This window comes from Tachyglossus aculeatus, chromosome 10 (genome assembly GCF_015852505.1).
Source record: "Tachyglossus aculeatus isolate mTacAcu1 chromosome 10, mTacAcu1.pri, whole genome shotgun sequence".
Classification (NCBI taxonomy): Eukaryota; Metazoa; Chordata; class Mammalia; order Monotremata; family Tachyglossidae; genus Tachyglossus; species Tachyglossus aculeatus.
In genome coordinates this window covers 51,049,346-51,071,657 of record NC_052075.1, presented here as the reverse complement: position 1 = coordinate 51,071,657, position 22,312 = coordinate 51,049,346, and the positions used below count along the sequence as shown (strand labels likewise).

The following is a 22,312-nucleotide window of genomic DNA, read 5'->3' as shown; positions in this document are numbered from 1 at the left end:
CCCCTTCCTTCCCCCAAGGCCACCAGAGCTCCACTCCCTTTGGCAACACTGGCTTTTCCCCCCCAGGGTCTCCCAGCACCCCCACCCCGCCTCATAGTCCCCGGCTTCCCAAGCTCGGGGGGCGTCCAGGAATCCCTTGCCCGCAGCTCTCCCGGCCGTCCCCGCCCCCCGGCCACGAGGCGGGCGGCAGCACCACGGCCAGCGGCCGGGCCCTTTAAATCCTCCCCTCTCCCGGCCGCCCCCTCCCCCGCCGCCCCTCCGGGGGGACCCCGGGGCTCGGGACACGTGGTTCCCGGAGTAACCCTGGAATTGCCGGCGAGGAGCGCCGAAGACCCTCCCCCCCAGGGTCGCCTGGGGTGTCTGAGGAGGCCGGAGCCCGCTGGGGACGGAGAGGCAGGGACAAGAAGAGGAGGAAAGAAAGAGGTGGGTGGGTGGGTGGGTGGGGGGACCCCGGCCCCAGCCCTCCACCCCGCCTAATGCACCGGGAATGAAATTTTCCCTGGTCGGCTCCGAGCCACCAACTAGGGGAAAGACCGGAGAGGATGGGGAGGGGAGCTCACGAGAAATAATAATAATAATAATAATGATAATGGCATTTATTAAGCGCTTACTATGCCCAAAGCACTGTTCTAAGCGCTGGGGAGTTTACAAGGTGATCAGCTTGTCCCGCGTGGGGCTCACAGTCTTCATCCCCATTTTCCAGATGAGGCCACTGAGGCCCAGAGAAGTGAAGTGACTTGCCCGAAGTCACACAGCTGACAAGTGGTGGAACTGGGATTTGAACCGGTGACCTCTGACCCCAAAGCCCGGGCTCTTTCCGCTGAGCCATGCTGCTTCTCAACAGCAACGGGGCTGGTGCGGAGACACACACGCCCACCCGGAGACCAGGATCCCGGCTTCCCAGCCCCCGTCGCCCATTCAGTCTCCCGGTGCCTGGGCCCTCGGGGCTGGCCCGGCGGCTGGGAAGTTGAGGCGGTGGTGGTCGGGGGTGTGGGAGGGTAAATGGGGGGGGTGGGGGGGGGTGGGGGGGGTGGGGGGGACCCTCCCCGACTGTGGCATCCCTGGTGCCACCTGGTAGCCGGGAAATGTGGCGATGGGATGTGGGGCCGCCTGGGTGTGGGCGGCGGCTCCATGCCAGGTGTGATCTGGAGGGGGGGACCGGGAGGAGGGGGAGCAGATGGAGAGGGGGAGGGGGAGGCGGCCAGCTGCCAGGTCCCCCCAAGTGAAGGCTGTTGTCATGGAGACAAACCAAGGAAGCGGCCACCCTCCTCAAGGCCTAGGTGGCCCTTTTCCCCACGAGACACCCCCCCCCCCCCCGCCCACGGCTCCCTGCCACCCTCTGCCAAGAGGATGGGACACAGACAGGTTCAGGTTCAAGTTCAAATCTTTTATTTGCACACACAGATTGGAAGAAAGCGCGGCCTCTCCCGGGCTCCCACCTCCAGGGAGCCAGGAGTCCTGGGGCTCAGCGGCAGGGGGTCTGCAGAGGCATGGTGACTGTCAGGATCTGGACAAAATAATGATAATGATGGCATTTATTAAGTGCTTACTATGTGCAAAGCACTGTTCTAAGCGCTGGGGATGTTACAAGGTGGTCAAGTTGTCCCAAAGGGGGCTCACAGTCTCATTCCCCATTTTACAGATGAGGGAACCGAGGCATGGAGAAGTTAAGTGACTTGCCCAAAGTCACACAGCTGACAATTGGCGGAGCCGGGATTTGAACGCATGACCTCTGACTCCAAAGCCCAGGCTCTTTCCAATGAGCCACGCTGCTTCGAAAGTGAGCTTAGATGTTTCTGTCCCACCTCATCACCTCAAAATAGCATCCCTATCCTGCCCCCCATCCCAGGGCGCTGGTCTGCCTTGAGCCGCCCCACGGCCTAGTGGAAAGAGCGTGGGGCTGGGCGACAGGAGATCCAGGTCCTAACGCCGGCTCTGCCACTTGCCTGCTGTGTGACTTTGGGCAGGTGACTTCACTTCCCTGGGCTCTAGTATCCTCATCTGTAAAATTGGGGATCGTACCTGCTCTTCCTCCCCCTTAGAGCTCTGCGGGGGTCAGGGATCATCATGCATCTACCCCAGTGCTTATCCGATGCCTCTGTTATTATCAGTAGCAGTAGTAGCGGAGTGTTAGTAGAGAAGCAGCATGGCCTAGTGGCAAGAGCACGGGATTGGGAATCAGAGGTCTGGGTTCTAATCCCGCTCCGTCACTTGTCTGCTATGCTTGGGCAAGTCACTTAACTCCTCTATGCCTCAGTTACCTCATCTGTAAAATGGGGATTGAGACTGTGAGCCCTACGTGGGACCTGACTGCCTTGTACTTACCCCAGCGCTTAGAACAGTGCTTGGCACATAGTAAGCGCTTAACAAATACCATAATAATAATAATAATACTGTTACTGGAGCACCTTGCTTTCCCGGTTGAAGGCCGCCCGGCTCTGCTCCTGGACCACGTTATGAGGCACGAACACGTCGAGCCGGTAAGGGGAGTCGACGCCGGCCAACACGAGCCGATCCTCGCCCAGGCTCAGGGTCAGGGAGCGAGCGGAGTCCTAAGGGGGGGCGGGGGACCCCAGAGAGACAGAGACACGGAAGAGACACCCGTCCACTTGTTTTGTTCTGCTGTCCGTCTCCCCCTTCTGGACTGTGAGCCCGTTGTTGGGTAGGGACCGGCTCTATACGTTGACGACTTGTACTTCCTAAGCGCTTAGTCCAGTGCTCTGCACACAGTGAGCGCTCAGTAACTACGATTGAATGAATGAATGGATGGATGGATGAATGAATGGAGCCAGGGTCAGCCCGCTGCGGCTTCGCCGGTCTCAGGGCGTCCTCCGGTGGCCAACGGCAGAATTGCAGGGAGGCCCGGCTGTGGCGGTGGCTTGAAGCCTGCGGGCCTGGGCTACCTGTGGGCCGGGGCTACCTGTGGGCTGGGGCTACCTGGGGCTTCAATCCGGCCCCAGGGAGAGAGAGGGAGACAGACAGATAGATAGAAACACACACACACACACACACACACACACACACACACTCTCTCTCATATTGCTCCTCATCATCATCCCCCCCGCCCTACCTCCTCCCCCTCCCCACAGCACCTGTATATATGTTTGTACAGATTTATTACTCTATTTGTTTTATCATCATCATCATCATCAGTCGTATTTATTGAGTGCTTACTGTGTGCAGAGCACTGGACTAAGCGCTTGGGAAGTCCAAGTTGGCAACATATGGAGACAGTCCCTACCCAACAGTGGGCTCACAGTCTAAAAGGGGGAGACAGAGAACAAAACCAAACATACTACCAAAATAAAATAAATAGAATAGATATGTACAAGTAAAATTGAGTAATAAATATGTACAAACATATATACATATATACAGGTGCTGTGGGGAAGGGAAGGAGGTAAGATGGGGGGATGGAGAGGGGGACGAGGGGGGAGAGGAAGGAAGGGGCTGAGTGTGGGAAGGCCTCCTGGAGGAGGTGAGCTCTCAGTAGGGCCTTGAAGGGAGGAAGAGAGCTAGCTTGGCGGATGGGCAGAGGGAGGGCATTCCAGGCCCGGGGGATGACGTGGGCCAGGGGTCGACAGCAGGACAGGCCAGAAAGAGGCCCGGTGAGGAGATGAGCAGAGGGTGCGGGCTGGGCTGGAGAAGGAGAGAAGGGAGGTGAGGTAGGAGGGGGCGAGGGGATGGATGGACAGCCTTGAAGCCCAGGGTGAGGAGTTTCTGCCTGATGCGCAGATTGATTGGTAGCCACTGGAGATTTTTGAGGAGGGGAGTAATGTGCCCAGAGCGTTTCTGGACAAAGATAATCCGGGCAGCAGCATGAAGTATCACTTACATATATTTACTATTCTATTTATTTTGTCAATGATGTGCATTCAGCTTTAATTCTATTTGTTCTGACGACTCGACACCTGTCCACATGTTTGGCTTTGTTGTCTGTCTCCCGCTTCTAGACGGTGAGCCCGTTGTTGGGTAGGGACCATCTCTATATGTTGCCGACTTGTCCTTCCCAAGCGCTCAGTACAGTGCTCTGCACACAGTGAGCGCTCAATAAATACGACTGAATGAATGAATACTGAGGGCTTACTGTGTGCACAGCACTGTACTAAGCACTTGGGAGAGTACAACATAACAATATAACCCACATTCCCAGCCCACAACGAGCTTACAGTCTAGAGGGAACACACGCACAGTCATGTTTATTGAGTGCTTACTGTGTGCAGAGCGCTGTACTAAGCTCCTGGGAGAGTACAACATAACAATATAACCCACATTCCCAGCCCACAACTAGCTTACAGTCTAGAGGGAACACACGAACAATCATATTTATTGAGCGCTTACTGTGTGCAGAGCACTGTACGAAGCGCTTGGGAGAGTACAGTATAACAGACAGACTCCCCGCCACAACGAGCTTACAGGCTACAGGACGGATATGGACACCCCTCCACCCGCCCCCAGCTCAAAGCTGGCCCCGGTATTAGATGCTCTTGGGGAGCCTGGCCCCCAACCCCCCTACCCCTCCGGGGCCCCCTCACCAGTTTGGGCAGAGCGATCTCTGCCTTCATGAGATGGGGCGGCTCCAGCCACAGGGTCAGAGCCGGAGCTTCGGGGCTGGTGGAGACACGGAGATGGAGATGGATGGAGGGTCAGGCAGAGCCAGAGAAAAGGAGGGGAGCGGTGATGGAGCGAGGCCCAATCTCCTCTCTCCAAAGCTAAGGGGACTGGAAGCCCCTTGAGGACAAGGATCACGTCCACCAACTCCATGGTACTGCACTCTCCCAAATGCTCAGGACAGTGCTCTGCACCCAGTAAGCACTTGGTAAATGCCACTGATCGACTGACAAGGATGTTGAATGGGCTGGGGGAAGCCTGTCTGCTAGCTCCGTCCCCTCCTGCCGCCCACCCCCGCCTCACCTTGCCAGCTCCTGGATCCCCGGCCGGCTGTGGGTCCGGATGTTTTGCTCCGAGATGGAGCCGAGGAAGGGCCGATGTTTCAGGAGGCGCCACTCTGAAGGGGAGGGATGGAAGGGGGTGTCGGAGGGCTCCGTCCCTTCCCTGGGCCCCCTTGCCCCCTCCCCGGGCCCACCCACCCACCCGCTCCTCACCGCTGCTCAGCTCCACCCCATACTTGCTGCTCAGCCCCTCCAGGGCGACAGTGACGAAGAACTCGAGGAAGAAGTCGTTGGTCTGGAGGGAGGACGGCACGGGGTGGGGCTCGGCACCTGCGGTCCCCCGGTCCGGCAAGCCCATCCCTCCCCGGCCGCGCCCCCCGGGACCCCAGCCCCCACCCCCGGCTGGCACCTGTGTCCCTCGACTGCACACCCCTCGCCCCCGCTGGGCCCCCCTCAGCCCAGCCTCACCCGCAGCTTCTCGTAGAAGTCGCTGTTGATTGCCACGTCGTACGCCGTACAGCCTTGCCCACCTGCAACAGCCGGGATCCCGCTAAACTGTAAGCTCCTCGAGGATGGAGATCACATCTTCTGCCTTTTTCTGTCCACGCCTGAGTCTTAGTACGGTCCTCTCTGCTCTTAGCAAGCGCTCAATACACTTTATTAATGGAGTAGGACCCCAGGGCTTGTATTCTGGCTCCCCCCTCTAGTACAGAAGTTCGTTGTGGGCACAGAACGTGTCTATCATTGTGATGTCCTCTCCCAAGCACTTAGTACAGTGCTCTGCACACAGTAAGCGCGTGATAGATACGATCGAATGAATGAATGGAGTCCCAGCAACCCCGTGGGCCCGAAGGTGGCTGAGTCCAAGGGAAAAGTTTCACGGCACCTATATAGATATCTATGTTTACGCTACACTTATTAATAATGACGGAATTTCTTAAGCACTTACTATGCATCAAGCGCTGCTTTAAGCGCTGGGATAGGTACAAGGTAATCGGGTTAGACAGAGTCCCCGTCCCACGTGGGGATCACGGTCCGGGTCCCCATTTTACAGATGAGGTAACTGAGGCACACGGAAGTTAAGGGGCTTGCCTGAGGTCACACGGCAAACAAGTGGAAGAGCCGGGAATAGAACCCAGGTCCTTGTGACGTTCAGGCCCGTGCTCTATTCGCTAGGCCGTGCTGCTTCCCAAAGGGAGAGGTGGACAGGACACCAAAGCACTCGTGTACATGTCCAAAATTTGTTTTAATGTCTGCCTCCCCCTCTAGCCTGGTGGGCGGGAGGCGTGTCTACCAACTCTGTTGGATTGTCCTCTCCCAAGTGCTTAGTCCAGGGCTCTGTGCTTAACAGCTTAACAAATACCCACGTTTATTTTTATGTTTATTTATTCGCTTATGTGCGCATCCATAAGGTATTTTAACGGCCATCTCCCCGTCTTAACCGTAACCTCCTGGTGGGCAGGGAAGTCTATCAACTGTTGTGTTGTGCTCCCCCAAGCAATTAGTCCAGTGCTCTACACACAGTGTAAGTGTTCAACAAATACCATCGACTGATTGATCAACTACCCCCTTCCTCCGGGCTGGGGCTGGGCATCGTCCTCCCGGCTCTGGGTGTCGGGAGGGGGTCTGGGCTTTGAGGCGGAGGAGCAGGTGCCGGGAGCTGAGGACAGGTGAGGGCTCACCCAGGGCCCTTGGGATGGAGGTGGGGGTAGCAGAGGGCAAAGGGGAGAGGAAGCTTAGTTTCTTACTTTTGTCCAGCTCAGCATGGGGCTCCCCCAGGCTCATGGGGACCCGGAAGGCTGTCTGGTCATCCTCGATGACACACAGCAGCTCCTGCTCAGTCAGGTCGGCCGGGGGCGGGATGGAAGGGGAACGGCAGACGTTAATAAAGACTTTCCCTTGCGGGGAGCGGGTCTTGATGCAGAAACCTGGTGCGGGAGGAGGAGTAGTAGCAGGCGACCCGAGGGTTATCCACCCAGAACCCGAATCAGCTCCACCCCTACACAGCTCTCTGTCCGTCACTCTGTGACTCTGCCTCTTCCCCTCTCCCTCCGCCTCTCCCATTTTTTCCTCTTTCCCTCTCTCCCGCTGCCCTTCCCATCTTGACCGCTTCCCAACCCCTAAAGCCTATTCCCCCGCCTCAGTACCTGGTTGGGGTCTTATCTGTTTTGAGTCAGGCATGGGAGAGCGGGCATTGATGATTTTCTGCGTGGCCTAGAGAGGAGAGGGATGGCGAGGCGGTCACTCGTGGCCCCCCGGTTCGGCCCCTCTTCCCCGCTCCCCTCAGGGCCCGGGCATCCAGCCCTCCACCTGCAGCAGGATGCGCTCGTACAGTGCTTCGTCCTCATCCTCCTCATTCTGGCCCGGGAAGAGTAGGGAATCATCCGCCTGCACCGCCATGACCTGGAGGGGTTGAGATGTGGGAAGGGTCAGCAGAGGGGCTGGGCATCCCTTTGGCTCCAGACCCCCACACCCAAGAGAAGAAGCATGGCTTAGTGGAAAGAGCATGGGTTTAGGAGTCAGTGGTCATGAGTTCTAATCCCGGCTCCACCGCTTCTCTGCTAGGTGGTCTTGGGCAAGTCACTTCGCTTCTGTGTGCCTCAGTTCCCTCATCTGTAAAATGGGGATTAAGACTGTGAGCCCCACGTGGGACAACCTGATTACCTTGTACCTACCCCAGCGCTTAGAACAGTGTTTGGCACATAGTAAGTGCTTAACAAATACCCTAATTATTATTATTATGAAGACCACTCCCTTTCTCCTTCTGCGACCCCACTTTCCTCCTCCTACAGCCATGGGTTCTAATCCCAAGCTCCACCGCTTGTCTGCTGTGTGATCTTGGGCAAGTCACTTCATTTCTCTGTGCCTCAGTTCCCTCCTCTGCGAACCAGGGGGTTGAGACTGGGAGCCCCATGTGGAACGGGGAATGTGCCCAACCCGATTTGCCGGTATCCACCCCAGCGCTTAGTACGGTGCCTGGCACACAGTAAGTGCTTAACAAATACCAAAGTTGCTATTATAGCCGCCACCCCAGCTCAGCTAGCTTCTCCCCATCACCCTCCAATTGCTTCTTGCTTCCTCCTCCAGTCTCCAGCTCCCCACGTGCCTCATCTCCATCATCCGCTGCCCTCCCCATCATGGAGCCCCTCAAGCCTAGCCTAGCCCCCTCCTTTCGGATCTGCTGCTACTAATGATGCATTTGCTAGCGCTTTCTACGGGCCAAGGACTGTTCTAAGCGCTGGGGGGAATAGAAGGTAATCAGGTTGTTCCACGTGGGGCTCACAGTCTACCTGTCATCATCATCAATCACATTTATTGAGCGCTTACTATGTGCAGAGCACTGTACTAAACGCTTGGGAAGTACAAATTGGCAACACATAGAGACAGTCCCTACCCAACAGTGGGCTCACAGTCTAAAAGGGGGAGACAGAGAACAGAACAGCATCATCATCATCAATCGTATTTATTGAGCGCTTACTGTGTGCAGAGCACTGTACTAAGCGCTTGGGAAGTACAAATTGGCAACATATAGAGACAGTCCCTACCCAACAGTGGGCTCACAGTCTAAAAGGGGGAGACAGAGTCTAGAGTTCACAGTCTAGAGAAGCAGCATGGCTCAGTGGAAAGAGCCCGGGCTTTGGAGTCAGAGATCATGGGTTCAGATCCCAGCTCGGCCAACTGTGTGACTTTGGGCAAGTCACTTCACTTCTCTGGGCCTCAGTTCCCTCATCTTTAAAATGGGGATGAAGACTGTGAGCCCCCCGTGGGATCACCTGATCACCTTGTAGCCTCCCCAGTGCTTGGCACATAGTAAGCACTTAATAAATGCCATTATTATTATTATTATTATTATTATTAGAGAAGTAGCGTGGCTCAGTGGAAAGAGCCCGGGCTTTGGAGTCATTGGTCATGGGTTCAAATCCCACCTCCGCCAACTGTCAGCTGCTGTGACTTTGGGCAAGTCACTTAACGTCTCTGTGCCTCAGTTCCCTTATCTGTAAAATGGGGGTGAAGACTGAGCCCCTCGTGGGACCACCTGATCACTTTGTAGCCTCCCCAGCGTTTAGAACAGTGCTTGGCACATAGTAAGAGCTTAATAAATGCCATTATTATTATTATTATTATTATTAGAGAAGCAGCGTGGCTCAGCAGAAAGAGCCCAGGCTTTGAGGTCAGTGGTCATGGGTTCAAATCCTGCCTCCAACTGTCAGCTACTGTGACTTTGGGCAAGTCACTTAACGTCTCTGTGCCTCAGTTCCCTCATCTGGAAAATGGGGATAAAGACTGTGAGCCCCCCATGGGACCACCTGATCACCCTGTAGCCTCCCCAGAGCTTAGAACAGTGCTTGGCACATAGTAAGCGCTTAATAAATGCCATTATTATTATTATTATTATTATTAGAGAAGCAGCGTGGCTCAGTGGAAAGAGCCCGGGCTTTGAGGTCAGCGGTCATGGGTTCAAATCCTGCCTCCAACTGTCGGCTGCTGTGTCTCCGTGCCTCAGTTCCCTTATCTGTAAAATGGGGATGAGGACTGTGAGCCCCCCGTGGGACCACCTGATCACCCTGTAGCCTCCCCAGCGCTTAGAACAGTGCTTGGCACATAGTAAGCGCTTAATAATAACAATAATGATGGCATTTGTTAAGCGCTTACTATCTGCAGAGCACTGTCCTAAGTGCAGAATGCCATTATTCTTATTATTATTAGAAAAAAATAGAATAATGATAAATGCCATCATCATTATCCCACCTCAGGTCCAGCTGAGCTCCTGAGCCCGGGCCGGGCTCCCTGGTAACCCTCGCTCTAACTACGCGCTTCCGAAGCACTTCCGCCCCACTTCCGTCTTTTTCCCGGGGGCAATGCCACTCTTCCGGCGCCCTGTTGCCCGACTTCCGGTCCCGGCCGGGCGCTGGGCCAATGAGGAGGCGGGGCTGGGGGCGGCGCTCTAGCCCGCCATTTGCCCTTCGTCTCGGTCGCCTGGCGAGAGACGCTCTCTCCCGGTCCGCCCGGAGGCCTCCGCCCGGCCCGGGAAACGGTCCTGCCGGTCATGGCGGCGGCGCGGGACATCTTCGCTAGCCTGGAGTTCGGCCCGGTGCCCGAGAGCCACGCATGCGCGCTGGTGAGGCGCCCACCGACCCGCCCTCGCCTCCCCCTTCTTTTGATGATCGATCAATCAATCAATCGTATTTATTGAGCGCTTACTGTGTGCAGAGCACTGTGCTAAGCGCTTGGGAAGTCCAAGTTGGCAACATCTAGAGACGGTCCCTAACCCAACAGTGGGCTCACAGTCTAAAAGGGGGAGACGGAGAACAAAACCAAACATACTATGATAGGGACCGTCCCTAGATCATCGTCATCAATCGTATTTATTGAGCGCTTACTGTGCGCAGAGCACTGTACTAAGCGCTTGGGAAGTACAAGTTGGCAACATATAATAATAATGACATTTTGTTAAACGCTTACTATGTGCAAAGCACTGTTTTAAGCGCTGGGGGAGATACAAGGTAATCAGGTTGTCCTACGTGGGGCTCACAGTCTTAATCCCCGTTTTACAGATGAGGTAACTGAGGCACAGAGAAATTAAGTGACTTAGCCCAGAGTCACACAGCTGACAATGGGCAGAGCTGGGATTTGAACCCATGACCTCTGACTCCAAAGCCCAGGCTCTTATCCATTGAGCCACGCTGCTTCCACATATAGAGACAGTCCCTACCCAACAGTGGGCTCACGGTCTAAAAGTTGCCGACTTGTACTTCCCAAGCGCTTAGTAACAATAATAATAATAATGATGGCATTTGTTAAGCGCTTACTATGTGCAAAGCGCTGTTCTAAGCGCTGGGGAGGTTACACGGTGAACAGGTGGACCCACGGGGGGCTCACAGTCTTCATCCCCATTTTACAGATGAGGGAAGTGAGGCCCACAGAAGTGAAGTGACTTGCCCAAAGTCACACAACTGACAGTTGGAACCCATGACCTCTGACTCCAAAGCCCGGGCTCTTTCCACTGAGGAGACTCCTGTGAGAAGACTAGACTGTGAGCCCACTGTTGGGTAGGGACCGTCTCTATGTGTTGCCAACTTGTACCTCCCAAGCGCTTAGTACATTTCTTTGCACACAGTAAGTGCTCAATAAATACGATTGAATGAATGAATGAAGTGACTTGCCCAAGGTCACACAGCAGACATGTGGCGGAGCCGGGATTCGAACCCATGACCTCTGACTCCAAAGCCCGTGCTCTTTCCACTGAGCCACGAAGCGCTTACTATGTGCGAAGCACTGTTCTAAGAGCTGGGGAGGTTACAAGGTGATCAGGTTGCCCCACGGTGGGGGGCTCACAGTCTTCATCCCCATTTTCCAGATGAGGTCACTGAGGCCTAGAGGAGTTAAAGTGACTTGCCCAAAGTCACACAGCTGACAGTTGGCGGAGCTGGGTTTTTAGCCTCTGACCTATATATGTATATATGTGTGTACATATTTAATACTCTATTTTACTTGTACGTATTTATTCTATTTTATTTTGTTAATATGTTTTGATTTGTTGTCTGTCTCCCCCTTCTAGACTGTGAGCCCGCTGTTGGGTAGGGACCGTCTCTAGATGTTGCCAACTTGGGCTTCCCAAGCGCTTAGTGTAGTGCTCTGCACACAGTAAGCGCTCAATAAAATACGATTGAGTGAATGACTACAAAGCCCTGGCTCTTTCCACTGAGCCACGCTGCTTCTCTCCCTACTCGTTCATTCATTCATTCATTCAATCGTATTTATTGAGCGCCTGCAGTGTGCAGAGCACTCCATCCTCACACTCTCCCCCACCCTTGCTCTCGCTCCCCACCCTTGCCCTCTCCCTGTCCCGTCCTCCCTCTCTCCCCAGAGTGTGGAGTGTGGCCAAGGCAGGGTACCCACGTCCTGGACGTCTCCCCCATCCTTGTTCTTTCCCCACCCCATGCTCACATTCTCCCCCGCCCCCAAACCATCGCTCTCTCCCCACTCCATCCTTGCCCCATCTCCTTTCCCTGGCTGTCAGGGAACTTGTACTTCCAACTTGTACTTCCCAAGCGCTTAGTATAGTGCACTGCACACAGTAAGTGCTCAATAAATACAATTGATTGATTGATTGTCAGGTACCACCCCCTGCCCAGCTCGGCCGATCTGAGGCTGAACCTCACTCCCTCTGGGGCCCAGCTTCCCACCCTTTATGGGTCAGGGGAGCCCCGGTTGGGGTGAGAGGGGACGGCTTGAACCCCGAGGCAGGGAATGGCACTGGCCGTTTGTAGGGTATGGAGAGAGAGGGAGGGCTGGACTCTGAGCTGGTGGAGCAGGTGTGAAAGGAACCCTGGAGACCTGGACTTGCCCTCTCCCCCACCCCTTGAATGAGCAAAGGGCAAAGAGGAGGGAGCCTGGCGGATGGGATGACCAGGATGAGAAAAGGGGCTAGTCTCTCCCTCGAGGACGGGGCAAGGAGGAGAAACTTCTGACCCCCTTTTCCCTTGTCCCCAGGCCTGGCTGAATTCCCACGGCCAGGCTCTGGGCCATTTTGTGGACGGGGACTGGTTAACGCCGGAGGGAAGAGAGACTCACAGCTGTAGGGATCCAGGCACAGGTAAGTCAGGGGCAGCCAGGGCGGGGCGACTGGGCGGGCGGAGCGGGCAGGGGAAACCTGGTCTCAGGCATATGTTTGTGTGGTGTTGGGGCGGGGCGGGGTGGGGGGATGACAGACTTGGAGGGACGGGGTGTCGGGGTTGAGGGGAGGGCCAGTTCTCACAGCCAAGGGGCAACCACTGGCCCTCTCTTGTTGGGAGGGGGTTTTGGATCTGCTGCCCCTAAAACCTCTGCCCTTCCTCCTCCTGGGGCCCCAGGGGAGTTCCTGGCCAGCAGCCTGCAGGGTGAGGAGAAGGATGTGGTCGTGGCCGTGGAAGCGGCCCAGCGGGCCTTCAAGACGTGGAGCAGGCTCCCCGGGACCAGGCGGGCTCAGCATCTGACCAGGTGAGTGGCCAACAGCCCCCGGGCTGCGGCCTCCTCTCTCGGAAACCCCTGCCCCAGGCTCCATATCTCCCAGCAGCCTCTGGACTGGGGACTCAATTTCCCCTCAGAAATCCTTTTCCAGTCCCACCTCACCCAGCACAGTAGCACTTCTGCAGTCGCAACCCGCCGCTAAACTTCTGAACGGATTGACTGTCGTGTTATACTGTTTAAGCACTTCCTTCTTGTCTTCTGCCTCTGTTTCCCCCATTCAATTATAAGCTCCTTGAGGGTAGGGAACGTGGCTTCTCCCTCTTTTGGGCTCTCCTAAATATGTAGTACAGTGCTTTGTTGGCTGGAGGTGCTCAATAAATATCAATTGATTGATCAAGCTATGTGCCTTGGTAACCTCCCAGCAACCTGTGGGGCAGCCAGTTCTTCTTAAGGCAGGAGGCCTATCCGTCTCAAGGCCTGAAAGGGTCAAGGAGGACATTAAGTCTCTTCTTCCCCATTCACTCTAAATCTTCGCGCCTGTTCCTGTTAGGAGGCAGGACCTTTCCAACTACATTTCCCAGGGAGTTCTGGACTCCTCTTCCCCCTGCTGCTAGGGGCTTTGACCCCAAGGGCTCATGGGAGTTGTAGTTCTACTTAAAAGAGCCCCAAGGGGAAGTGAAAGCCTGGGTTCTGACCCTCTGCTTCTTCCCCATCCCCGCCCCCCCATCCCCTCCCCCTAGCTTTGTGAAGACGATACAGAAGCATCAGCGGCTTCTGTGGACCCTGGAGTCCCTGGTGTCCGGCCGGGCTGTTCACGAGATCCGGGATGGCGATCTGCCTCTGGCTGCCAGCCTGCTGCAGTATCATGCCAGCTGGGCCCAGATCCAAGAGGAAGAACTGGCAGACTGGGAACCTGTGGGTAAGAAGCCAAGACCCGGGCATCCTGCCTCTCAGGCTCCACTGTGTCCATCCCCCAGGTCCCAACACTCTCCCGTCATCCCCCAGGGGTGGTGGCCGTCCTCCTCCCTGGATCCTTCCCTCTCACTGAGATGATGTGGAGAGTCTGCCCGGCTTTGGCCGTGGGTAAGTTGGAAGTTGGCGCTCTAATGTGGGGTGGGGGAGACTGGAAGCATGTGGGGCAAAGAGGGAACCCTGAGCCCTGCATGTCGACCCTCCCCTCCGTCTCCCCCGGCTCTCCAGGCTGCTCCGTGGTGGTCCTCTCGGCTGGCTCCGCTTGCCTCTCCCCGCTGCTCCTGGCCCAGCTTGGGGGGGAGGCGGGCCTGCCCCCCGGGGTCCTCAACGTGGTCACGGGCCCCTCTTCCCTGGGGCCCCTGCTTGCCGCCCAGCCCGGGGTCGGCAAGGTCTCCTTCGCCGGGGATACTGAGGTAGGGAGGAGAAGGAGGCGGGGAGAGGGAACAGGGAGGGATGGGATGGGAGTTGAAGGGGGAATGGGAGCCTGAGAAAGGCAGGGGTGGCTGAGGGAGGGGCTCATGGGATGAGGGAAGGTCTCCAGCTAAATGAATGTGAGTGAGGCTTCGTGGCTGAGGTGGGCTTTATTCTGAGGGGTGGGGCCGGGCTAAGTGATGGATGTGTCTGTTCCCAGGAGGGGCGGAGTCTGCGGCGGGCCCTGGCCGGGGTAGGGCCGGAGCTGGCCCTGAGCCTGGGAGCTGACACCGTCCTCCTGGTCACCGACTTGGCCGACCTGGATTCTGCCGCGGAGGGGGCCTTGGAGGCCGCCTGGTCCGATGGCAGCGCGGTAAGGGCCTGGGCCGCTCGAGCGGAAAGGCCGGCTGGGGGGAGAGGGGGCTGGTTGTCCGGGGGGAGAGGAGACCATCTCGGTGGGCAATGAGGAGAGGAGAGCATCCAGGAGGGCAGGATGGGGAGGGTAGCCGGAAGCATCCTTGAGCAGTCCCTCCGTCCCTGGGGCGGGCAGGGCGGGGCGCGGCTACTGGTGCAGGAGTCGGTGTGGGAGGAGACGCTGCGGCGGGTGCGGAGCCGGATGGATCGCCTGCGTGTGGGCCGAGGCCTGGACGGGGCCGTGGACATGGGCAGCCTGGGAGACGCGGCGCGGGACAAGGCCGAGGCCTTTGTCCAGCGGGCCCGGAGCCAGGGGGCCCAGGTGAGTTGCGGGCTGGGGCGACCAGTCCCGTGAGCCTCTGGGGGAACCAAGGGGCAGAGACTGGGTTGGACCCTGGATCAGATGGCAGGGATGGGAGCCGGGAACTTAAGCTTAAGACCGTGGGGCCAGAGGGAGGGTTGCAGTCTCCACCGTCGGCTCTCTGGGGCGGGATGAAGTGGGGGTGGGAGGGCTGGGCGGCTTAGATCCCCGTGGGCGTTGGGGGCTGAGAGGCCAGGGACTCAGGTGTGTGCCTCTCTCCTCAGATCTTCCAGGCTGGAGACCTCCCCCAGGAAGGGCCCTTCTACCCCCCAACCCTGATCACTGACCTCCCTGCAGCTTCCCCCTGTGCCCACAGTGAGGTCAGTGATGGCCGAAAAGGGAGGACTTCCTGTGGTGGATGGGGTGGGGGGTCTGCCTGAGGGGATGGGGAGGGGGCTCTGTGGGGCAGAGGAGGTCGGCGGGGTGGGTGGAGGAGGAGGGAGTGGAGGCTGTGGAGTGGGCGTCTTTAGGGCTCTGGAGGTAGTGCTGTAGGACACTCTAGACTGTAATCTTGTTGTGGGCAGGGAATGTGTCTGTTTATTGTATTGCATTACTCTCCCAAGCGCTTAGTACAGTGCTGTGTACACAGTAAGTGCTCAATAAATAAGATTGAATGAATGAAAAGGGGGTTTGGGTGCGTAGGGGCTAGGGTCCCTGAGAATCTGCCTCTCCCCGGCAGATCCCCCGGCCCCTGGTCCTGGCTCTCCCCTTCCGCACGGCCAAAGAAGCTTTGGCCCTGGCCAACGGGACCCCACGCGGGGGCAGCAGCAGTGTCTGGAGTGAGAAGCTGGGCCTGGCCCTGGAGCTGGCCTACGGGTGAGGACCTCCTCGCAATCAATCATTCAATCAGTAGTATTTATTGAGCGCCTACTGTGTGCAGAGCACTGTACTAAGCGCTTGGGAAATACAAGTTGGCAACATATAGAGACAGTCCCTACCCAACAGTGGGCTCACAGTCTAAAATTCCTTCCCACCCCGAGAAGGCTCTGTGATTCTGGCCTCCAGCCTGGCGCTGTACTTTCCTGACCTGCCTCTGCCCCCTGCACTCTCCTCCCATGAGAGGGGTACCCCCCCGCCACCCAGAATGTAACTCAGACCAAAGCCCCCTTCCCCTGGGAAGCCCCCTCCCCAGCTCAGAGGAGGCCCTACCTGAAACGGGCAGACTCAGCCTCTCCTCTGCCAACTCTTGCCATTCTGGGGCCCTGAGGTGGGCGGGCTTCTCCGAGCCAGGGTCGGAGGGATCCGACGAGGGCCCCCGGCCGCTCATCTGGGGGACTGGGAAGGGCCAGAGGAAGAAGAGCCAAGGGAAAGTGGAATTTTAATACATTTCGTTCATGGTCCTGATTGTTCCATTCCCCAACTCCCCTGCTCTCTCCCTGCCCCTGCTTTTCTCTGTTGCCCTGGCCTCCCTCCCTTCCCCCACCCACTCCAGGCTTCGGTTCGGTACCATCTGGGTCAATGCCCATGCCCTCCGTGACCCCGCGGCCCCTTTCGGAGGCTGCAAGGAGAGCGGGCCGGCCTGCCATGGGGGCTCAGATGTGAGTATGGCCCCCGCCCCGCCACCTCTTCTCCCCAACGCCTCCCCATCCCTCCTCTCGTCTCTTCCCTTGCCACGTCCCTTCCTCAACCCTTCACTGGCCCTTGCCTCCCACATTCTCCCCCACTTCTCTTCCTCGATTTTTCACTGGCCCTCCCCTCCCTTGTTCTCCCCATTCCCTAACTTCCGTCCCCCCTTCTAGGGTCTCTATGAGTACCTCCGTCCTTCCGGCCTGACCCCTCGATGCCACGGAGCCATCACAGACCTCAACTATGACACCTTTGGCCTGACTCCTGCTCCCACTGTCCCCGGGGGTCCCCTGGTCACTCCCAGGTGAGAGCTGAGCGATTGGAACGGGGAACTTTGGCTCCTAGAATCTCCAGAGCTTGGGCAACCTGGTCCCGTAAGCCTCTGCGGAGCCCCTCCTCGGTCCCATCTCCTTAATTCATCGCTTAATGGACCTGAAAGGACTCTGACTCCCGTGATCCTCCAGGGCTGGGCGCCTACTGTCCCTTCAGAACCCACCCAGGGATGGGGGAGTTTTCCCTTTTGAGGAGCCTGAGAGTTGGGCCCCGGGGGGCTAATGGAAGATGTAATTCCCATCTCTCAGGCTGCGGTGGGGAGGGGAAAAGGGGCTATGGCATCGTTGATGCTGAGGTCCTGGGAGGCAGAACGCTGAAAGCGGGGAGAGTTCCTGGGTTGCCTGCATTCTGACCCCTCTCTCCATTCTCTCTCTCTCCACCCCGCCTGTCTTCGTTCCTCCGCTTCCCTGACCTGACCTCCAGTCCTGCCATCCCCTACGGCCTGTTCCTTGGCGGTAAATTCCAGCCCCCGGGGGGCCGAAGCTCCCGCCTGGTCCGGGCCCCTGATGGAGCGGTCTACGCCCACGTCCCTGAGGGAGGGGCCAAGGATGTGCGGGTCGCCGTGGAGACCGCCCATAAGGCTGCCCCCGGGTAAGGGGAGTGGGGGGACCGGGGCCAGAGGGGCCGGGGCGAGCAGCATGGCGCAGTTAATAGAGCAAAGTCCCGGGAGTCGGAAGGTCACGTGTCCTCATCCCAGCTCCACCGTTTACCTGCTGTGTGACCTTGGGCAAGCCACTTCACTTCTCTGGGCCTCAGTTACTACCTCATCTCTAAAAGGGGGATTGAGACTATGAGCCCCGTGTGGGACAGGGACCGTATCCAACCCGATCTCGGTTTTGACACCCATCTACATGTTTTGTTGTCTGTCTCTCCCCCTTCTAGACTGAGCCCGTTGTTGGGTAGGAACTGTCTCTATATGTTGCCGACTTGTACTTCCCAAGCGCTTAGTACGGTGCTCTGCACACAGTAAGCGCTCAATAAATACAATTGAATGAATGAATGAATCTCCTTGGATTTACCCCAGCACTTAAAACAGTACCTGGCATGTAGTAAGTGCTTAACAAATACCACAGTTATTATTATTAGGTGACCAGGGGACACTTGGGTCCTTGAGAGTAGATGGGACCGAGAAGACTTCACTTCTCTGAGCCGCAGTTACCGCATCTGTAAAATGGGGATTAAGACTGTGAGCCCCACGTGGGACAACCTGATCACCTTGTATCCCCCCAGTGCTTAGAACAGTGCTTTGGACATAGTAAGCACTTAACAAATGCCATCCACTCCCTTCCCCCGCCCCACTGGGCTTCTCTCCCCACAGTTGGGCAGCCCAGTCGCCTGGGTCCCGGATGGCGGCCCTGTGGGGCCTGGCCTCTGCCTTGGCCCGCCGGAGCGCGGCATTGGCAGAGACCCTGATCCGAGCGGCAGGCAGGAGCCCCGAGGAGGCCAAGACGGAGGTGGAGCTGAGTGTGAAGCAGCTGCGGGTGTGGGGGGCTCGCGCCCAGGCCCAGACCCTGGGGGGCCACGTGCAGGTGAGTGGGGCCCAGCGGCCCCCGGAACCGCATTCCCCATGAACCTCTGGGCCTTCTTTCTTCCCGCTGCCGTAATAATAATAATAATAATAATAATAATGGCGTTTATTAAGCGCTTACTATGTGCAAAGCACTGTTCTAAGCGCTGGGGAGGTTAGTTGCAGGCCCCAAGGTGGGTTTGGGCTCCCGGGAGGCGAGGAGGTCCAGGCCCGAGCCCTGTTTCTCCCCACAGGCGGCGAGTCTGAGGGGTTCCGTGCTGCGGCTGCGGGAGCCGCTGGGCGTCCTGGGGGTCGTGTGTCCCGAGGAGCAGCCCCTACTCAGCTTCGTCTCGCTTCTGGCCCCCGCCCTGGCCCACGGCAACGCCCTGGTCATGGTGCCGGCTGGGGGCTGCCCGTTGCCTGCGTTGGAGCTGTGCCAGGTAGATGGGGACCCAGACTGACCGAGCCCACTCCTGGACTCTCCCCCCTGCCCCGTCACTGGCCTTCCGTGGCCTCCCCACCTCCCTATTAATAATAATAATAATAATAATAATAATGATAGCATTTATTAAGCACTTACTATGTGCAAAGCACTGTTCTAAGCGCTGGGGAGGTTACAAGGTGATCAGGTTGTCCCACAGGGGGCTCACAGTCTTCATCTAGACTTCATCTAGTCTTCCTTTCTAGACTATGAGCCCACTGTTGGGTAGGGACCGTCTCTATATGTTGCCAACTTGTACTTCCCAAGCGCTTAATGCAGTGCTCTGCACACAGTAAGCACTCAATAAATATGATTGATTGATTGATTCATCCCCATTTTCCAGATGAGGTAACTGAGGCAAAGAGAAGTGAAGTGACTTGCCCAAAGTCACACAGCTGGCAACTGGAGGAGCCGGGATTTGAACCCATGACCTCTGACTTCAAAGCCCGGGCTCCTTCTGCTGAGCCACGCTGCTTCTCTCTACCAGTCTCTACTTGCCTCCCCTCTCAAACCCCCAGTTCTTCTCTTTCATTCATTCATTCAGTCGTATTTATTGAGTGCTTACTGTGTGCAAAGCACTGTACTAAGCACTTTGGGAGAGTACAGTATAAAAGCCAAGTCATGGGTTCTAATCCCGGCCCTGCCACTCATCCAGAAATTGGGGCTTGAGGGACTGTATCCAACCTGATTTGCTGGTATCCACCCCGGCACGTAGTACAGTGCCTGGAGTGTAGTAAGCACTTAACAAATACCACAGTTATTATCGATAAAGGGACACATTCCCTGCCCACAGTGAGCTCACCTGCTGCACCTCTGCCCCCAGCTCCAACTCTCCTCAAGGACCAAGGGGTCAATGCCCCCATCCCTCCTCCCCGCCCCCCAACTTTGGCAGCCATCTGCCCCTCTGCTTCTCTCCTCCCCCACAGGATGTGGCCACAACCCTCCCCGCCGGCGTGGTGAACGTGATCACTGGGGACCGGGCCCACCTGACCCGCTGCCTGGCCCTGCACCAAGACGTCCCCGCCCTGTGGCACTTCGGGTCCGCCGAGGTACAGTCTCCCCCGGCCTCTCCAGCTCCTTGCCCCTCGCTGCCCCGCTGGCTAGGGTGTGGTTGGCCCTGGCAGATGAGGACAAAATCTCCCCTCAACCAGATTGGTACTGGGGGGCTCCCCCTGACCCCCTCCCTTGAGTCAATCAGTCGTATTTCTCTCTTTCTCTCGTGATCATTCATTCAATCATATTTATTGAGCGCTTACTGTGTGCAGAGCACTGTACTAAGCACTTGGGAAGTACAAGTTGGCAACATATAAAGACGGTCCCCACCCAACAGCGGGCTCACAGTCTAGAAGGGGGAGACAGACAACAAAACCAAACCAAACCACCAGAAATGCTCTTGTTCCCACTCTAAGGTTTGGAGAAAAGGAATGGGAAACACTCCCAAAAGTGATCACATTTACTGGGTGCTTACGGTATGCAGAGCTTGGAAGAGTACAGTATAACGGACACATTCCCTACCCACAACGAGCTTACAGTCTAGAAGGGACACACACACACACACACAATCGATCGTATTTATTTAGTGCTTACTGTGTGCAGAGCACTGTACTAAGCGCTTGGAAGAGTACAATACAACAATAAACAGACATTCCCTGCCCACAGCAAGCTTACAGTCTAGAGGTGGGGAGACAGACATTAATGTAAATAAATAAATGATAGATATGGGCAATAAGTGCTGTGGGGCTCGGAGGGGGAATGAATAGAGGGAGCAGGTCAGCGTGACACAGAAGGGTGAGGGAGAAGACGAAAGGAGGGCTTAGTCAGGGAAGGCCTTTCTTCCTTCCTCCTGACTGCCCCTTTCATCCCTCCCCCGTCCCCAGTGTTCCCAGTTTGTGGAATGGGCTTCGGCCGGCAACCTGAAAGCTACATGGGTGAGCGGAGGCCAGGTCCGGGCCTGGGACCAACTTCCCCCTGGGGCCATCGAAGAGCTGGGCCGCCGGGCCGCCCGAACCAAGAGCGTGTGGCTGCCCGCGGGGGACAGCTGAGATCCCTGGGCCAGCCAGACCGCCCGCCCACCCACCTGTCGACGGGACAGACCTGAGGCCGGACCCCACCCCCACCCCCTCTCCGCCCCAGTAGTTGACCAGAATCGGCACTGATTCTCACTGCCCGCTAACCTCCACCACCACCCCGGCCCCTCCGCTCCCCCAATAAATGGCCCCAGGATGTGAAAATCATTCAGCTTCTGAATGGGGGGAGGCTAATGAGGTCCAGAGAGGAGGGAAGGGGAGAGGATGGGGCTGAATGGGGAGGGGGAAGAAAAGGAGTCCAAGTAGGAATAGGTTTGAGAGGAGTAGGGCAGGGGATAGGGGGCCTGGTGAGGGGAGTAGAGGGGATGGATCCGGGCATCCGTGGGGGCATTCCCAGGTTGGCGGGGTCAGCGGAACCGTCACGAAACCAAGTCCTGGTGGGCCGGTGCCCACCTCTCAGGTGGATTTGAGTGCCACTCTCCAAGTCCCCCGGGCCCAGGGAGAGAACGCTGCAGAACTGCACTCATCCTGTGGGGCAGCAGGGCCAGGCCGTTGACCAATCAGTACATCCTCTGCAGTACTTACTGAGCATCCACTACGTGCCGGACACTGAGCTAAGCGTTCAACGGAGAACCAGGGAGGTGAAGGATACCCCCCTGCCCTTGAGGACCTTATAGTCTCCAAGGAGAGAGACGGACACCAGATCATTTACGAATAATAATTGCGGTATTTGTTAAGCACTTACTATATGCCAAGCGCTCTACTAAGCCCTGGGGTGGATACAAGCCAATCGGGTTGGACACTGTCCCTGTCCCGCATGAGGCACACAAGTCTTAATCCCCATTTTAAAGATGAGGAAGCTGAGGCCCAGAGAAGTGAAGTGACTTGCCCAAGGTCACACTGCAGACAAGTGGCAGAGCTGAGATTAGAACTCAGGTCTTTCTGACTCCTAGGCCCGTGTTCTATGTACTAAACATCACTGTGTTTACAGCTCGGATGGATGGGCTGATGAACAAATTAAGTGCTCAAACAGTAGAGAACGTGAACTAAGAAGGGTGGGGAGTTGGGAGGGGACCTAAAGGGAAGCAGCGTGGCTCAGTGGCTACAGCACGGGCCGGGGCGTCAGGAGGACCTGGGTTCTAATCCTGGCTCCGCCACATGTCTGCCGTGTGATCTTGGGTAAGTCACTTTGCTTCTCTGGGCCTCAGTGACCTCATCTGTAAAATGGGAATTAAGAGCGTGAGCCCCATGTGAGACAGGGACTGTGTCCAACCTGGTTAACCTGTATTAACCCCAGTGCTTGGCATATAGTAAGCGCTTAGGTACCATACTTATTATTACTAAAGATCCAAGTGGGAATTGGGGGAGATAAGACCTGTAGCCTGGAAGCTCCTTGTG

At 56.9% G+C, this 22,312-nt stretch overlaps 2 protein-coding genes across 3 annotated transcripts; one reads left to right on the top strand and one right to left on the bottom strand.

Annotated features, from left to right (window-relative positions):
* Positions 1–1,375: 1,375 nt before the first annotated feature.
* On the bottom strand, positions 1,376–9,724 carry PIH1D1 (PIH1 domain containing 1). 2 transcript variants are annotated; one of them, XM_038752653.1, is made up of 10 exons: positions 9,642–9,724; positions 7,203–7,295; positions 7,040–7,106; positions 6,641–6,820; positions 5,361–5,422; positions 5,106–5,187; positions 4,915–5,008; positions 4,536–4,611; positions 2,409–2,552; positions 1,376–1,507 (listed from the first exon to the last, which is right to left on the bottom strand). In XM_038752653.1, exons 2-10 carry the CDS (start codon positions 7,290–7,292, stop codon positions 1,466–1,468), a joined length of 837 nt encoding a protein of 278 aa, XP_038608581.1. In that variant the 5' UTR covers positions 7,293–7,295; positions 9,642–9,724; the 3' UTR covers positions 1,376–1,465. The 2 variants fall into 2 exon arrangements, with proteins under 2 accessions (XP_038608581.1, XP_038608582.1); XM_038752654.1 differs by having other exon boundaries at positions 5,129–5,187.
* A 147-nt stretch (positions 9,725–9,871) lies between these two features.
* Positions 9,872–21,102, top strand: ALDH16A1 (aldehyde dehydrogenase 16 family member A1). Its single transcript, XM_038752652.1, has 17 exons — positions 9,872–10,011; positions 12,387–12,489; positions 12,746–12,872; positions 13,583–13,761; positions 13,848–13,925; positions 14,043–14,227; positions 14,446–14,598; positions 14,776–14,961; positions 15,225–15,320; positions 15,680–15,816; positions 16,433–16,538; positions 16,740–16,870; positions 17,323–17,490; positions 18,218–18,428; positions 18,661–18,846; positions 19,814–19,936; positions 20,765–21,102. The coding sequence occupies exons 1-17, from the start codon at positions 9,940–9,942 to the stop codon at positions 20,927–20,929; spliced, it is 2,406 nt and encodes an 801-aa protein (XP_038608580.1). The 5' UTR covers positions 9,872–9,939; the 3' UTR covers positions 20,930–21,102.
* The last annotated feature ends 1,210 nt before the right edge of the window (positions 21,103–22,312 follow it).

Bases quoted from the DNA above. Each gene is read 5' to 3' on its own strand.
- PIH1D1 (XM_038752653.1), bottom strand. From the start codon at position 7,292: ATGGCGGTGCAGGCGGATGATTCCCTACTCTTCCCGGGCCAGAATGAG. The intron at 6,821-7,039 runs GTACTGAGGCGG...CTCCCGCACCAG, and splicing joins ACAGATAAGACCCCAACCAG to GTTTCTGCATCAAGACCCGC. The intron at 1,508-2,408 runs GTGCTCCAGTAA...TATTTTGTCCAG, and splicing joins CCTTCAACCGGGAAAGCAAG to ATCCTGACAGTCACCATGCC.
- ALDH16A1 (XM_038752652.1), top strand. From the start codon at position 9,940: ATGGCGGCGGCGCGGGACATCTTCGCTAGCCTGGAGTTCGGCCCGGTG. The intron at 12,490-12,745 runs GTAAGTCAGGGG...CTGGGGCCCCAG, and splicing joins CTGTAGGGATCCAGGCACAG to GGGAGTTCCTGGCCAGCAGC. The intron at 12,873-13,582 runs GTGAGTGGCCAA...CCCTCCCCCTAG, and splicing joins CGGGCTCAGCATCTGACCAG to CTTTGTGAAGACGATACAGA.